At 41.9% G+C, this 17,500-nt stretch overlaps 1 protein-coding gene across 2 annotated transcripts in view; it reads left to right on the top strand.

The window, feature by feature from the left end:
• Nucleotides 1-17,500, top strand: part of RASA3 (RAS p21 protein activator 3) — a 153,098-nt gene that overhangs the window by 84,407 nt on the left and 51,191 nt on the right. For both annotated transcript variants that reach the window (XM_075200169.1, XM_075200168.1), the window contains exon 4: nucleotides 8,798-8,892. In XM_075200169.1, the coding sequence (XP_075056270.1) occupies nucleotides 8,798-8,892 (95 nt within the window). The remainder of the gene's footprint in view (nucleotides 1-8,797; nucleotides 8,893-17,500) is intronic.

Here is a 17,500-nt window from a genome sequence, read left to right as displayed (position 1 = left end):
TACTAGTAGGTTAATTGGCTGCTACCTAAATTGACCCTAGTCTCTCTCTGTCTGTCTGTGTGTAAGGTAGGGAATTTAGACTGTAAGCTCCAATGGGGCAGGGACTGATGTGAATGAGTTCTCTGTACAGCGCTGCGGAATCAGTGACGCTATATAAATAAATGGTGATGATGATTTTCAACAACAGACAAATAACCATCAGTGAAAATATTATGTTTCTGATTCATCCGGTCTGGGGGACACTGCTTACCATGGGTTGTGGAGGGGAGCTTGGGAGTTGGCACCTAACTAGTTAATTTAGTACTGCTGGCAAACCCCTCCCCTCTACAAACCCCCTGCCTCTTCCTGTCCAGTTTTTTTTAGGTGCCCTGGAGTTGGGCAGCCTTATTTTTTACTGCTTAGTTTAATGTTTAAAAAATTTATTTTTTTCCTTTTACTTTTTACTTTTTTAGGTGGCAGCGCTGGAGTGTGTTCTAATATAGAGAACACACTCACAGCTTGGCAGCGCAGGCATTCCCCTGTCAGCTGAGAGCCAGCGGTTCTCACTGACAGGGGCTGAAGACAAGGTGCCTGATTGAAGGGAGTGACAAGCGGTCTCATGGACCGCTGCACTCCCATAGCCTCCCCGATAACCGGCGCTGCCATTACAGGCATAGAGCGCTGGTTATCGGGTAATGAAGATGACGGTGGCCATCTTGGATTTCGGCAGAAGCGCCGAGAAGGGGCTAAACCAAGATTCCCCCCTCAGTCATAGGAGGGGGGCGTCGGATACCTTCCGCTGCGGAGACCTCTGTCCTAGAGGTCTCCACCACTCTGCCACTATTATGATAGTTCTTTTTAGAAGAAAGAAGAAGACATGAGAAAAAGAACTACAGGAAGGGGGAGCTAATACATAGAGTTCCCCCCTTTCCTTCAGAGAGAGAGATGGTCCTTCCCAGGTCTTTTGGCGCCAGCACAAGCCCGGGAAAAGGAACAGAGCTGAGGAGAAAGCACAGACTGCTGTCAGATCTGCTCCCCAGGGTGGCCTTTGGCTAAGTATCACCTTTATTTACACACATATCTGATGTGGTTATACTGGGCTAGCAGGTTTACTATTATAGCCTCCTACTAGCCTTTGATATTTATGGTGTTTACTATTTCAAGTACAACTTTTAGAATATATCAGTTGTTTACTTGGTATTGCTCTGTTTTTCATTGCTTATTTTACTCTCTCTCTATATATTAACTATCTATCTGTATATTCAGCTAGATTTTTTTTTTATTACTGTGTGCTTGGTGTGCTTTCCTTTATAAATATGACGGATAAGGGAAAGGGCCCTATGCCAAAATATTTCACATGTTCAAAATGTAATGTTAAATTACCTATTGCTCAGAGGGACCCGTTGGTGCTCTGCACGGCATGCGAAGCTGAGGCTTCCACTGCACAGATACCACAGGTTTCAGTCCCACCGTCAGTGGAACCGGCCTGGGTTACCTCCCTTACGCAGTCGGTTAGCTCTTTAGCTCAAATGGTCCTTCAGTCTAACCAGTTGCTGACTACTGTGGCAACTTCTGTGTCTAGTAATGCAAGTTTACAGTCAGACCCCCCGGCTTCCTCAGGTTCTAGTGCTTTGAGTTTGCCGGGACCATCCTCATTACAGACTGACCCAGCCCTGGTTGCTACAGAACCGGCATGGTCCACAGCTTTTATCAGAGGGCTGAATAAGCTTAACCAGCTACTTGACCCTTCTAGTACCCCGCCTGCTAAAAGAAAGAGGCCTAGATATGTTAATCCCCTATTGACCCTCTCAGATTCTGAGGAGGAGTCTGAAGAAGGGGAAATTTATTCGGACACTGACCAAGGTCATTCCTCTGAGCAGGGAGAAGTGTCTAAGGGCCAATTTGTAAATGATTTGGTTTTAGCGGTAAGATAGGCGTTGGATCTCCCGGAACCGGAAGATGTAACCCCCAGAGACAGAAGTCTCTTTAAAAAGGCCAAGAGGAAGGCCAGCCGTTTTCCTCCCTCTGCGGAACTTAGAGATATCGCTGAAGGGGCATGGAAACATCCCGATAAAAGATTTTCTATCCCCAAGAGGTTCTCTTCCCTGTATCCCTTACAGGAAGAAGAAGTGGCTCGCTGGGAAAGTATTCCCAAGGTGGACATTCCCATTGCTCGCTTAGCAAAACATACTTTACTCCCAGCCCCGGGTTCAGCGTCCCTGCCGGACGCCAATGACCGCAAGGTTGAATCACAGCTCAAATCCATATTTGCGGCTGCGGGTTCTGCCTTTAGACCCACATTTGCCTCGGCCTGGGTGGCTAGAGCCATGGAGGCATGGGCAGACCAGCTAGCTGAGGCCTTACAGGACTCTGAATTTCTTCCCCTAGCCTTACACCTAAAGGAGGCTTCGGGATATATTTATGAAGCAGCCCAGAACTCAGCGGCAGTCTCCTCTTCCATTCAGGCGGCCTCCATTTCAGCCAGAAGGACGCTTTGGTTGAAATCCTGGGAAGGTGATGCGGAATCGAAAAGGTCCGTTGAAATTATCCCCTTCTCGGCTGCAGGTTTGTTCGGCCCGGAATTAGATACCCTTATTTCCCAGGCCACGGGGGGCAAGAGCACGTCCTTGCCAGTCTATGCTAGCAGGAGCCGCGCCCCGAGGGGTAGCTCCTTTCGTCAGCCCTTTCGTGGGGCCTCTTCCCATAGGGGACAGCCCTTTAGAGGCAGGCAATCCAATTCCAGAGGCTCCTCTACCAGAGGGAGGTCCTCGTTTGCATCCAAACGCCAGGCCCCTAAATCTCAGGAGAAGCCTGCGTCCTGACGACCACCCTGTATTGCAGGGGGTGCCTGTGGGGGGACGTCTGTCTCTGTTTTACGAACAGTGGGCAGCGTCTTCCCAAGATCCTTGGATTCGGGGAATTATTTCAGAGGGGTACAAAATAGACCTTTCAGGCCTGGCTCCACGCCGTTACTTCCAGGCCCCTCTTTCCCGAAATCCAGTAAAAAGACAGGCTATACAGGATTGTGTAGCTTCTCTTCAAGCTCAGAGGGTCATCGCCAAAGTTCCAGATTGCCAGATAGGAACAGGGTTTTATTCCAACCTATTCCTAGTCCCGAAGCCGGACGGCTCCTTTCGTCCTATTTTAAATCTAAAGGGTCTCAATGTTCACTTAAGGGTGGACAAGTTTCGGATGGAATCTCTAAGGTCAGTGATAAACGGCCTAGAGAAAGATCAGTTCATAGCGTCCATAGATATAAAGGACGCGTATCTCCATATTCCCATTTAGATCCACCATCAGTCCCTTCTCAGATTTTCGGTGGGATCAGTTCACTATCAGTTTCGGGCCCTCCCCTTTGGCTTATCAACAGCGCCAAGGGTCTTCACAAAGATTATGTCAGTGATGGCAGCATGTCTTCACCTGCAGGGTGTTCAGGTCGTTCCTTATTTGGACGACCTGCTAATCAAGGCTTCCTCAGAGAGTTGCCTAAGCTATCACCTATCCCTCACCCAAGCGGTTCTCGAGGGCCACGGATGGCTGATAAATTTAAGGAAATCCCAGTTGGTTCCGTGTCAGCGCATGGTGTTCCTGGGACTCATCATGGACACCAGCAAACAAAGGATATTTCTCCCAGTAGAGAAGATCACCTCTATTCAGAAGGTAACCTCCCAGGTTCTGTCTTCTCCCAGACCCTCAATGCTCTTGTGCATGAGGCTACTGGGAAAGATGGTGGCCTCCTTCGAGACCATTCACTTCGGTCGAGCTCATTCTCGTTTGTTTCCAGTGGGACCTATTGTCGAAGTGGTCAGGTTCACGCCTAGATCTTCAAAAGATTTCTCTATCCAAGAGGGCGAGAACATCTCTTCAGTGGTGGATGTGCCAGGATCACTTGAATGTGGGCAGATCCTTCGCACCTTGGTCGTGGATCATAGCCACGACGGACGCCAGCCTCAAAGGTTGGGGAGCGGTGGTCCTGCACCTCCGGCTCCAGGGATGTTGGTCGGTTCAGGAGTCGGCTCTCCCAATAAATGTATTGGAATTGAGGGCCATTCTTCTAGCCCTTCAGGGAGCACAATCCCTTCTTCAGAGCCATCCAGTCCGACAATGCCACGGCGTGGCATATGTCAACAGACAAGGAGGAACCAGGAGCGCAGCGGCGATGGATATCGCAGCCCAAATATTGTTTGGGCAGAGCTATATGTTCCGGCAATATCAGCAGTTTTCATTCCAGGAATAGAAAACTGGGAGGCGGACTATCTAAGTCGAAACCAGATGATGCCGGGGGAGTGGTCACTTCACCTGGAAGTCTTCCAATCTCTGGTTCACAGGTGGGGTCTTCCAGACATAGACCTCATGGCTTCCAGACACAACAAAAAGGTCCACATGTTCTGCGCAAGGGTAAGAGATGCCCTAGCGGCGGCAGTGGACGTCCTGACGATGTCATGGGAATTCAGGATGGGATATCTGTTTCCTCCGATCCCCATGCTTCCTCGTGTCCTCAGACGAGTTAGACAGGGTTCCCTACCAGTAATTCTGGTAGCCCCCTTCTGGCCACGGCGTGTGTGGTTCGCAGAAATAATATCTATGGCGGAAGGTCCGGGATTCCACCTTCCGTATCGTCACGACCTTCTTTTTCAAGGTCCATTCCATCACCAGAATTTACATCAGCTCAATTTAACGGCATGGCTGTTGAAGCCAGCCTTTGGAGGGCTAGAGGGTTTTCTTCCAGTGTAATTCAAACGTTGATGCGAGCTAGGAAACCAGTGTCATCTCGCATCTATCACCGGATTTGGAAGGCATATATTAGATGGTGTGAAAGTAGGACATACCACTCGTCCTCCTTTCGCCTCCCTCGCTTGTTAGCTTTCCTTCAGCATGGCTTAGAAGCAGGCCTTAGATTAGACTCCTTAAAGGTTCAGGTTTCAGCCCTTTCGATATTTTTCCATACGAAGTTGGCTGACTTACCAGACATTAGGACTTTTTTCCAAGGAGTTCTCCATATACAGCCTCCTTATGTTCCTCCTACAGCTCCATGGGATCTCAATCTGGTTCTGGACATGCTCAAGGGACCCCCCTTCGAGCCTTTGAACAGGGCGGATTTGAAGTGTTTGACCTGGAAGGTCCTTTTTCTTCTGGCTATTGCCTCTGCTCGCAGAGTTTCTGAATTAGGAGCCCTGTCCTGTCGGGAACCTTATTTGGTGTTCCACGAGGACAGAGCGGTGTTAAGAACCCTTCCTTTCTTTGTGCCAAAGTTAGTTTCGGCTTTTCATCTAAACCAGGAAATAATTGTTCCGGTTTTCTCATCCACTTCTCATACGGATCAGCAATCGATGAAAAAGTTGGATGTGGTTAGAGCTCTCCGCATTTATGTTAAAAGAACTTCCCAGATTAGACGAACTGACTCACTGTTTGTTCTTTATGACGCTAATAAGAGAGGCTGGCCAGCCTCAAAACAATCCATCGCCAGATGGATTACGTCTACCATCAGGCAAGCTTATATCAATGCTAACCGTGCTGTGCCGGAGAGACTTACGGCCCATTCCACCAGATCGGTTGGGGCCTCGTGGGCAGCAAGGAATGGAGCTTCTGCGGACCAGCTTTGCAGGGCAGCCACCTGGTCCTCTGTCCACACCTTTACCAAATTTTACCAGTTTAATATATTTGCCTCTGCGGATGCAAATTTTGCTCGTAGTGCTTTACGAGCAGGGCTTTCAGAGTAGTCCCACCCTTAGGGGGCTGCTTTAGAACGTCCCCATGGTAAGCAGTGTCCCCCAGACCAGATGAAGGAGAAAAGAGGATTTATGTACTTACGTTAAATCCGTTTCTCTGATTCCGTCTGGGGGACACTGCGATCCCTACCTTCTGTTTTCTTCTGTGTGTTCTTGTGTGACTGCCCTTTTTTATCTTGGGCTTGTTAAAACTAACTGGACAGGAAGAGGCAGGGGGTTTGTAGAGGGGAGGGGTTTGCCAGCAGTACTAAATTAACTAGTTAGGTGCCAACTCCCAAGCTACCCTCCACAACCCATGGTAAGCAGTGACCCCCAGACGGAATCAGAGAAACGGATTTAACGTAAGTACATAAATCCTCTTTTCTGACCTGAAAAGAAATAGGTCCCTTAGTTCGATTCTTCTTATTTACTGATATGTAAACTTGGGCAGCGACATTAAAGATATTGATGAATTTAGTGTAAACCAAATTAGAATTGAACATAACATTTTTTTTTTTTTTTTGCAGCATTGATTATATAGTATCCATGTCTGTTCTGCTAACAGCCTAAATAGAGATAGACATTCAGTTAATAGCACAATGCCAGGTGATGAGTAGTAAATCAAATGCATGATCTTAAAATAGAAATATCAAATTAATATGAAGACTAGTGTTAAACAACATAATTTTTTCTGTTAACATTAAATTGCTGATTGTAGGAGGTGAAGACAAATGAAGTATTATGTAATTATAGCATTGCATTAAGCAGGGTGAGGATGATGGGTGGCAGTTATCCATCCAGATACTGCAACCAACAAGCAGGATCCATGTTTTCCTTGTCCACTCTTATGTTCCATATTACCCAGCTGTTGCTGGATGAGATTAAACTGGTCCCGGTGGGGTTCTTGATACGTATTCTGACCTACTTATTCTTTTTTATTATGGTAACAGTGTTATGACATGTTGGAATTATTTATTTTCCTTTAACTTGGCATCAAGTGCATCAGATGTCAGTCTTTGTTTTAGATCTACCAAAATGAAGTCTGCAAGACGAACTCTTTCATTTCTCAATCTAGTTGTGTTATTATAGTCGATGAGCCTTCTTGTGTTGCTGTATATTACAAAAGGGAACGTCGATGGTAGATTAACTCTGCAGACTAAAACAACACGACTTAGCTAGGTTGTTCATTGAAATAAATACGTCTTGTGCTCACTGAACTGCTGTCTTGCTAGCACGGATAGAGCCAGAGAGGCAGAACCATAAAATCCTGCTGGAGACTGCTGTTTTCAGTCTTGTTTGAGCTTATCCGTGCAAGATTTGGATCAGTGTTTCTGGGTTGTAGAAACACAAACAGTCCACCCACTTGTGTTACTGCAACGTGGGCTACAAAGAGTTCTCCTATTTTTATAACCGTTTAGTAATATTAATGGTTCACTGTAATCTGCATTTCCATGAATATTGGTTCAGCCTATCAATTGGCTGTGTCTTCTGTGTGTACACAGAAAATGCTTTTTAATCTGGAGAACATGCTCATGAGGAAATGTATCTTGTTGCTTGATTATTTTTAATGAATCAATTTTTCATTTAAATGTATGGGAACCATCAAACCAACAATTAACACTAATTCTGTCAACGTAATTGTATATAAATTACCATTAGGGTTTAAATATATTATACAAGTGTAATTCACCTTTTAAACCAGCCACGCATTCCTCAACTTGAGTATTTGTTGGCAAACAGAGATACTGGACAACCAAATGAATGGTTTTGTGGCCAGCTCTTCTCCCTATGTCTATGCCCTTTTTGTTACACAGGACTTGAGTGCTAGCGAGAGAATAGTGCACAATGCGGGCTGATTCTCTTATGGAGTTCCTGCATTAGCATGTAGGACATGCGTTTATCTCCCCCCCCCATAGACAAACACCTATCTTCTTTGGTAAATTTTACATAGTGCACAAAGCACTATGTGAAATAGTTGTTACGTTAAATTTAAACATTCTTTTTTTATGTACTTTGAGAGTGTAACAATTGTATTACTCAGCATGCAGGGTTTGCCTTGTCTAAGGAGGGTCTGTGTATATCCCAAAGAATTGTAGGGACTGATTCATTAAGGATCTTAAACTAAGAAGTTTCTTATTTAAGTCTCCTGGACAATACCATGTTACAATACAAGGGGTGCAAATTAGTTTTCTGTTTTGCACATAAGTTCAATACTGTCTATTTTTTCATGTAGCACACAAATATCAACTTTAAATGTCAGTGTACAAATAAGCTATCAAGTATTTGTGTGCTACATGAAAAAACAGTCAGTATTTAACTTATGTGCAAAACAGAAAACTAATTTGCACCCCCTGCATTGTAACATGGTTTTGTCCAGGAGACTTAAATAAGAAACTTCTTAATTTAAGATCCTTAATGAATTAGGCCCGTAGTGTTTATGGCATAAGGTCTCCTATATACTAGGGTGAAATTTTTGTCTGTTACCTTTTATGTTTACTGCCACCACTGCTCAATAGCCACAGCTAGAATGGGGGAGCATTATAGGTCGCAATATGCTGTGCGGTCGCTGGCGGAGGACTTTGATGCTGAATCGGACTGAATATCCTTGAGGATGGGATGTGGCTGGCTGATTGTGGGCAGTTTTGTATATCTCTGTATTGCCTTAAGTTAGCATGGGTGCTTACCTTTAAGGCAATACAGAGATACACAACACCAGGTAATCGCCCTTGAAGCCATATGGGATTCAAGGGCGATTCCCTGGTGTCATCGGGGGTGCAGGCGCACACATTTTCTGAAATTTTGTTTTGTTAGCTGAGGACCCTCTACCGTACCACCTTCATGTAACTCATGGAATTATTCAAATTTTTTGTATTCTTGTATCGCACCACCTCTATCGGGTGTTTAGGTTTTAGAATAGTGTTCCTTGTTTTAGGTAGATTTTTTATTTTGTATAGAGTATTAGATTTAGATTTTTCTTGTATGTGTTTAAATTCAAATAAAAATATTTAGATTTTTTTTTTTTTAAATAGTTCAAAAAAGGGGGGAAAAAAAGTGTTGGTCTGGGACACACTACATATTGCTATATTTATGTTTTCCCATTTCTCTTCTAGGCAAAGTTGCAATACTAAAAGAAGATCTGCAGAAGTATAACAACAGAGAAACTTGGTTTCAGATGCAACATGTGGACGCAGACTCAGAAGTACAGGTCAGATTAGAGCCATGATTCTATAAACAATTGTTTTTTTCACTGCTTTACATTATGACCGATTTAATATAATATATATAATTTCAAAACCTAAGCCAAATTGCCTTTTAGACTTTTAGTATCTGTATGAAACTCAAAAACAATCCTTTTGAAATACAATTACAATGTGCGCAGGTGTTAATCTGTAAAGCTTTCTTGAATGTTTTTAAACTTTCATCCCCCTTGGGCACCTGTGTATTATGAGTGTGGTAGCAGTTCATCGAATGTACTGTCCAGTTTCCTGAAATTACAAGATCATAGATTGTGTTATGCCAAAATGTAATTTCAGGCTTGTAGAAAGCCATGTTCTCTTATATAATTTTCTGTGTATAAAAATAGTGTTCTGTCCAGACAGTAACAATAACAGAATCACCATGCAATTATGTGCGCCTGTAGAGTACTTGTAAGATATGAGAGCTTTGATTTAGCCAGATGTCCTGACCATGCACAGTGATAGACGACGTCATGGATCCTCGCCATCTTTTCTATGTGTAGTTTATCCTCCCAGTATTCTGTCCCCATTTAGTTACTATTAACTCCTGTAATGTTGTACTTGCTCCATAGTTTCTACAGCTATACTTCAATGGCCAACCTTTCCTAAGCTAGCTCTAGCTATCCTCAGTGACTGGGTAAGCATCATGGGTAATGTATTACAGCAGCAGCTGTAATGTCGAATAGAACTCATCAATAGATCGTCAAAAAACAACCTACAGGCACTTTCATGCATATATGGTGGGACTGTCCCAAACTACGTCCATTCTGGACCGCTTCCTTTCCTTTGCTTCCACAATCCTCAGTGTCCCCCTACCCTCCACTCCTAAGCATGTACTCCTGCCCTTACCTACCCCAGACTACCCTCCTCATGCCCACAGGTTGTTCAAACACATTATTAGTGCAGCGACCTGCCAATCACGGCTTCCTGGAAGAATTCCTCACCACCGACAGCTCAGATGGTCTGCAGCAGAGTATGGCAGATCTATCAGATGGAGCACACTGAGGGGCTCCTCTGTATCTTTCCATAAATTCTGGTCTCCATGGACCTCGTACCATAATCGGCTCTAAATCCAATTCTGACCTGATTCTCTACTTGTAACTGAATGTCAGTCCTCAAATACCACTGACTGCCTACTATTCCTCCCATTTGGTGATTCTCTCTTTTTTTTTTACACTTTTCTTATTACTTCCCTCCCCCCTTCACCTTTCTATCCTACCCCTCACTCCACCTATCCCCCCTCCTACAAACCCCTCCCTTTATAGTTTGAAATGTTATTGCTGAACCTCACTGCGGTTTAGGTCCAGCACGCAGTGGACTTCACAATGCAAGAACGCTATGACAACATGGTCATTTATGGTCTCATGTGTCACATGTTGAACTGATCTATGACTCGTACCTATCTAAGTATTATTATTGCTGGATTCCTGTTGAATTTCTGTTTGCATTTGTAAGCAATATTGTTTATAAAATGTGTTTAAAAAACCCCCCAAAAAAAACAACCTACAAGTTGACCTGATATGAACAGTATGAGTGTAGTCCTGAGTATTGCTTTAGGTTGCCCTGACTTGAACACTGTCAATCATGCTGCTGTGTGTGTGTACATGCAGGTTGATTACTATTGCAGACTTCTGCTAATGGGCTGTTGTCCTACAGTAATTGACATGACTATCTGGTTATTTTAACTTTATATCCCCTCCCTTATTTAAGTGTATATGTATATGTGTATATATATATATATATATATATATACCACTCCCAACTGTCACTTCTCCTTCAAGAAATATATAGGTCAGTGTATAACTCTGCTCAGCATGTGGCGCTGCAGCTTGTTTTTTTTTTTTCACACACGCCACTAGGCATTTAATCAGAAATCTGGCTTAAAATTACCGTAATAACGGTAATAAAGCGCAGGCCACGTTACTTTCGGCAGTAACGTGGCCAATAGTGGGGGGAAAATCCTACATTGAAAATGTATACATCCTCTCTTTGTGTAAAGTGAGAGTATTCCTATGATATAATGTTCCAAATTATTGCTTGACAATGCAATTAAATTATTAAATTATTCTTCAGTTCATGATCTTATGGCCACTAATGGAAAACCATTCTATTGGTGTTTTGAGGATAATGCAAAAACAAACGACTTCCCCTAAATGTCAGCTATGTCTGTTCAGAAATATAATTAAAAAATGTTGTCATATTTCTGACAACCCATTTCATGTCCCAATTGTTACTTGGCTTTAATAATCTATGGTGCAGTCTTAGAACACCATTATGTTTCTCTTTCACGTGTGCATGTATGAGCAGATGAGCTCCTTAAGGGGCATATAATCATTTTTCTCGCTCGGGTTAACTAATTCAACTTTAACAAATGAAGATATATTAACTTATCTGTAATGTAGAACTGATACCTGAGCATTTTACTGAATTTTTTTAGAACAATTTGACAGACCAAAACCCCCTATTTCTGAGTAAGTTATATTAGTGTAGCATATTGAAAAATATATTAAAGCATGCTGAATGTTTCATCTGTTGGCAGTATTTATGTACAACTGGGTTCTCCTTGATACCTGATGCACAGCAGCATTCTGTATAGAGCGTTTTGTGAGCGTGCCCATCCGTATCCAAAGTGTGATGTCCTCGTACATAAATGTGTGTCGCAGATAGCTGGGGAAGGGACAGGGGAAAAATACACACTCTGTGTAAATATATTTTAAAGCCTTTGGGGGCTCTCTTTAGTACACCAAACGCCAATAAAGAAGACGTGGGATACTTTGTAAATTTCCTAAAACAAATCTAGGGGTACTTTTTTGTAGTAGTAATAACTAGTGCAAATTAGCAAGGGGCAGAAGGGGTGAGGGGCTAGTGTCATTTTGTTTGTTTTGTTTTCCTGTCTAGTATACTGTTGTAGTTTATGACCCCATATGCAAGTGACCAGGAAAAATAGGTGGAAAAGTTTTAACTCCCGAAACTTAAAGTAAAATAAAAATAAAATTCATGGTAATTTAGAAAAGTCCAGCACATAATCGCTCTAAATATGCTGGGCATTTTTAATGAAGAAACAGATCCGAGCTGTCCAGTAAATTAAAATGTCAGCTTGAAATAAAATTGAGCAAACCTCTCCAGTTCTATATTTTTACATTACTAAGAAATAACTTACAATGTGATTGTAGTATAGTTTTGTGTAGCGATACAAAACTACTGTACAGATCTAGAACACTATAAAATACTGCATCTGGGAATGTTTATGGCGTAACATCCTGGAAGAGATCATGCGAAATCGGGGAAATAGGCCTTTTGAAGTGCATTCAATTCCTGGAAAGTGTAACGTCAGGGAATGTAAAATGGGGATTTGACGGTACAATATATATTTCATAATACACTATGAATACCAAAATATTACATTCATTTATTAGACTAAGAAGCAGTTGTTAGTTCGTGTTGGAACACAAGAGCGCAGTTTATTTACAAAATAAGCGACCATATTTTTAGTTTAGTCTTGGCATAGGAATATATGTGTGATCGTGACGGAGATGTCTGATTCAAGACACATCTGATTGCGAAGGGTTAAAGTGGAGGCAGAGGTTTTGTTTTGTTTTGCTTGTGGGAACCCAGTTCCTCTCTGTATTCACTTCTCTTTAATGTTACAGCCAATATTGATAAGAACTGAGTAATGGAGACCGCGTGGTGTCTGCTCTCTGCAGCAGACATTCAGTTACAGCATGGTCGTTATGTGGAAGTTTGCCAGATTTCTATTCATACTTACGCCTCTTTTTTTCCCTCAAGCTTATTTTTATTGCCAGAGAGCACTTCTTCAGACACATGGATTTTAGGAGAGGCATTTTCACATGAACAATATATATAAAGGACCTTCATGGACCACTCACGACTGCTTGCTGTATGCATAAACAAATGCGCTCCCAGAGAAAGGTCTTTAGCCAAAGATAGAACATATAAACAGAAAGTATTTTCACGTTTGATTTCCCGCACGCAACACAAATTAAGATCTTAAGGTTACTGGGCCTTTAATGGTATGTAGTCAAGACTTGTAAAGTAGACTTTGTAAGAAATCCTAAGACTAGAATTCCTAACCTGTGAAATACTTGGAGGATCGTACTGTACACATGAGTGTTTGAGAGTGATCACTGTGCATTTAAAATGTATCCTTGAAACGCAATGCTTAGCGACCACAGAGACTGCATTCAGGTGAGAAGTGGCAGGGGAGGGAAAGATTGCAGGTCAATCGCCCCCTCGCTGTAATTTAGAGCAAGGTGGGAAGGGAGCCCACCTGGAGAGGATTGAAAATTGAGGAAGTTTAATTAGGGAGGTGGGGGATGAGTTATAGAGGAGGGTTGGGAGGATGGATTATAGTAAAGTTGGGGGGGGGGGTGGAATTACAGGGAGGCTGAGAAAGGAGAATATGTATTACAGTAAGGGAGGAAGGAATTGAACAAACAGGAAGAGAAGACTGTGGGGAGAATCTAATTACAAGGGAAGAGGAATGTGATTGGGGAGAAATGACAAGTAATGGGGCTGTGGTGGTCTTATACCTTCCAGCAGTCCTGATTTTGGCACCTGTTCTGTGCAGTCAGGAAGTATGTTAAGTGAGTTATGGCAAGAGAAATCTTTGATTTTGGTTGCCAAAAACCCTTTATACATTTTGCGATTTGCCATTTAGTGGAGAAACATGTTTTATTTGCTGATCAGTTTTTAATATATACCCCTCAATTATGAAACTTTAAAAATATGGTTTTATTTAATTTTTTTAAATTGCACAACCACCATCTAAATTTGACACATTTTTATTTAAAGCTTGGAGATCTTGGACATTTTTCTTTCTTGGCACTAACCACCAATCCGCTTCCATCAGGTGATCTCTTATCCTCTATACTGAAATACTACAGTAATGGCCCAAATTTTTGAGAATGACACAAGTATTGGTTTTGACAAAGTTTGCTGCTTCAGTGTTTGTCAGATGTTGCTATGGTATACTGAAGAAAAATTACAAGCATTTTATGAGTGTCAAACACTTTTATTGACAATTAGATTAAGTTTATGTAAAGAGTCAATATTTGCAGTGTTGACCTTTCTTTTTGAATACCTCTGCAATTCTCCCTGGCATGCTGTCAATCCACTTCTGGGCCACTTACTGACTGATGGCCGCCCATTCTTGCCTAATCAATGCTTGGAGTTTATCAGAATTTGTGGGTTTTTGTTTGTTTACCACCCTCTTGAGGATTGACCATAAACTGTCAATGGGATTAAGGTCTGTGGAGTTTCCTGGCCATGGACCCAAAATTTTGATGTTTTCATTCCCGAGCCACTTGGTTAGTACTTTTGCCTTATGGCAAGGTGCTCCATCATGCTGGGAAAGGCATTGTTTGTCACAAACTGTTCTTGGATGGTTGGTAGGAGTTGCTCTTGGAGGATGTTTTGGTACCATTCTTTATTCATGGCTGCGTTCTTAGGCAAAATTGTGAGTGAGTCCACTCCTTTGGCTGAACCCTACACATGAATGGTCTCCAGGATGCTTTACAGTTGGCAAGACACAGGACTGACGGTAGCGCTCACCTTTTCTTCTCCCGAGAAACATTTTTCCAGATGCCCTAAACAGTATAAAAGGGGATTCATTAGAGAAAATGACTTTACCCCAGTCCTCAGTAGTCCAATCCCTGTACCTTTTGCAGAATATCAGTCTGTCCCTGATGTTTTTCCTGAAGATAATAATAATAATAAAGATAATTGGCTTCTTTGCTGGCCTTCTTGACACCAAGCCATCCTCCAAAAGTCTTTGCCTCACTGTGTGTGCAGATGCACTCACACCTGTCTGCTGCCATTCCTGAGCAAGCTTTGCACTTGTGATGCCCCAATCCTGCAGCTGAATCAACTTTAGGAGATGGTCCTGGCGCTTGCTGGAAGTTCTTGGGCGCCCTGAAGACTTTTTCACAACTATTGAACCTCTCTCCTTGAAGTTCTTGATGGTCTGCTAAATGGTTGATTTAGGTGCAATCTTACTAGCAGCAATATCTTTGCATGTGGAGCCCTTTTTGTGCAACGTAATGATGACTGCACGTGTTTCCTTGCAGATAACCATGATTAACAGAGGAAGAACAATGACGAGGACGAGGCTGGAGATCACTGTCATGTTGATTGAGATAGAACAACAGACTGGAAGCTTTAAAAGGAGCTTCCAGTCTGCTGTTCTATCTCAATCAACATGACAGTGATCTCCAGCCTTGTCCTTGTCAACACTCTCACCTGTGTTAACCAGAGCATCACTGACCTGATTTCAGCTGGTCCTTTTGTGGCAGGGTTGAAACGCAGTGGAAATGTTGTTTTTGGGATAAAGTTCATTGTCATGGCAAGGAGGGACTTTTAAATGAAATTCATCTGATCACTCTTCATGACATTCTGTAGTATATGAAAATTGTCATTATAAAAACTCAGGCAGCAGATTTTTTGAAAGATATTTGTGTCATTCTCAAAACTTTTGGCCATAGCTTTATTTTTACCTGGTTGTGGAGCCTTGTCTCTGTCACACTTAAGTAAACATGATTGCTTTTTCTGTAATTAAAGTATTTGTGTACAGCAGTGCTGATGAGAGTCTGGTAACTGAGACTTAACAACATTGCGCATCCCCAGAGTGAAGATGAGCCCCACATCTTTAGAAAGCGATCACCTGTGCCCATCCAGAGTATATTAAGAGGAAAGGTTCTTATGGTGTGGAAGTGAATCTTGGTTGGCGTAATGAGAATTGCAAAACAGTTTTCCTAATCAAGTAGAAGAAAATTAATTGATGTGACTCCTGCGGTTCAGCTGCAGGCAGTACTTGACTTCGTGAAGAATGTTGTTTACACAGGAACTAAATTAAACTTGAAGCACATTACCATGTGCAAGATGCAGAGGAGCCTGTAAGTGAGTGTAATGGGGTATCTGATATGACTGGATTGTCTGTCTGACAAATGACTCCAAGCATTTTCTTATTAATCACTTTCCTCAGTTGGGGTCAGTGGAAGTGATTCATTTTTTTTTCTTAAAGATAAACATTCATTTGGGGATTTTCTTTATTTTTTTTACCAAGTGACCTTCGGATCTTCCCCATGCCCATATTTTGATAAGTGAGTTAAGTCACATGGTTCAGATGGTAACCAGTTAGGAAAAAAGGTTTTGCAATGAATTTGAATTAAGATTGTTACACTATCTATTAGATTTAAATATATTATATTTGACGTTTTGCTTTTAAAAGATTTTGCGCCAAAACCTTAAGCTATGATCATAAATCAACAGCACAATTTGTCTTGGAGATTTATTATTATTACTATTATTTTGTACATTTTTTCATGTAATATTGTCGGGTTGTTTACCTCTGCGGTAAACTGCACATCTGTTTGTGTCTTAATAGCACCAAACAAGCATGTAATAATGCAATCTATTCTCACAGCTGTGTCTGCCGCAATAAACCCTGTATTCAGCTTGTTATATTATGGGGGGAAAATGGAAAATGTTAGTGAATAAAAATTCTGACGTAATTAGTTGTCTTTTTTTCGTAAATGTGGCCAGTAAGGGGAAGCAGTACATTCTCCATCAGCTTTATGAATCCACACCCTTCATTTATTAAAGAACACCCTTGTCAGTCTTCATTTACAGATGAAATAGTGTTTGTCTGACTAACCAGATGCACTTAGGAATGACAGAATTGCTCTGCTCACAGAACTGGTGTGTTCCAGTGGAGCCCTGGCTTATAAAATGGTTTATGTATTTCATTTCTAAGCATAGCTATTGAATACAAGGTTATTTTCCGTACATGTTTGCCTATTTGTTTTGTTTTTGTCAATGATCATAATGATGTAAACACGTGAAAATTCATATGCATTGATGCTTCCACAAGGTGCTTACCCCCTGAGCTTATGAGGCATTTGAGGGGTCAGGATATGTGTAATGACTCTTTGCTAATGGTGTATGCATTGTCATACGTCGGTGCTGTGTAATACTGACGTCATAAGAGCTAACTGCAGCATGGTAGTCTATTTCTGGTAATCATATGTGCATTCTTTCTTATCAGTTCATTATGTGCACATTAGAGATAAGAGACGCACTTCATTTGTTTTTAAATGAAATATTTTTTATTCAGACTTTATATGAACAAAACAAGAAAAAAGCAATACATGACCTAGTTCCAAAAAAATCATGCATTCCACATCAATAAGAAAAGGAGGATCACATAAACAATTTAAATTATCACAATTTGCAACAACATATAAGCAATGCACCCAATTGACATTACATACCAACACGTGAACAGCTTAGATTGGGTTTGAGTAACCAAATTCAACTATATATAATTATATTGAATGCTAAATGCAAGCGGCATGATAACGATACAGTGGGAATCAGCTAATGGTATTTTAAGTGTGCCAAAAAGGGGGGGGGTTAAGTGGGAGCAATCCCCAGCACCAACCATGAATGCAATTAATATTCAAATAGGGTCAAAATCCACGGCCAGAGAACGCACCGCATACCTGGACTTAGCCCATCTTGCCCATACTTTGTAACATTTTTGGCCTGGTGCATCTGGAC

Source organism: Mixophyes fleayi, chromosome 2 (genome assembly GCF_038048845.1).
Source record: "Mixophyes fleayi isolate aMixFle1 chromosome 2, aMixFle1.hap1, whole genome shotgun sequence".
NCBI classification, from domain to species: Eukaryota; Metazoa; Chordata; class Amphibia; order Anura; family Limnodynastidae; genus Mixophyes; species Mixophyes fleayi.
This window is presented reverse-complemented; position numbering and strand designations above follow the sequence as displayed.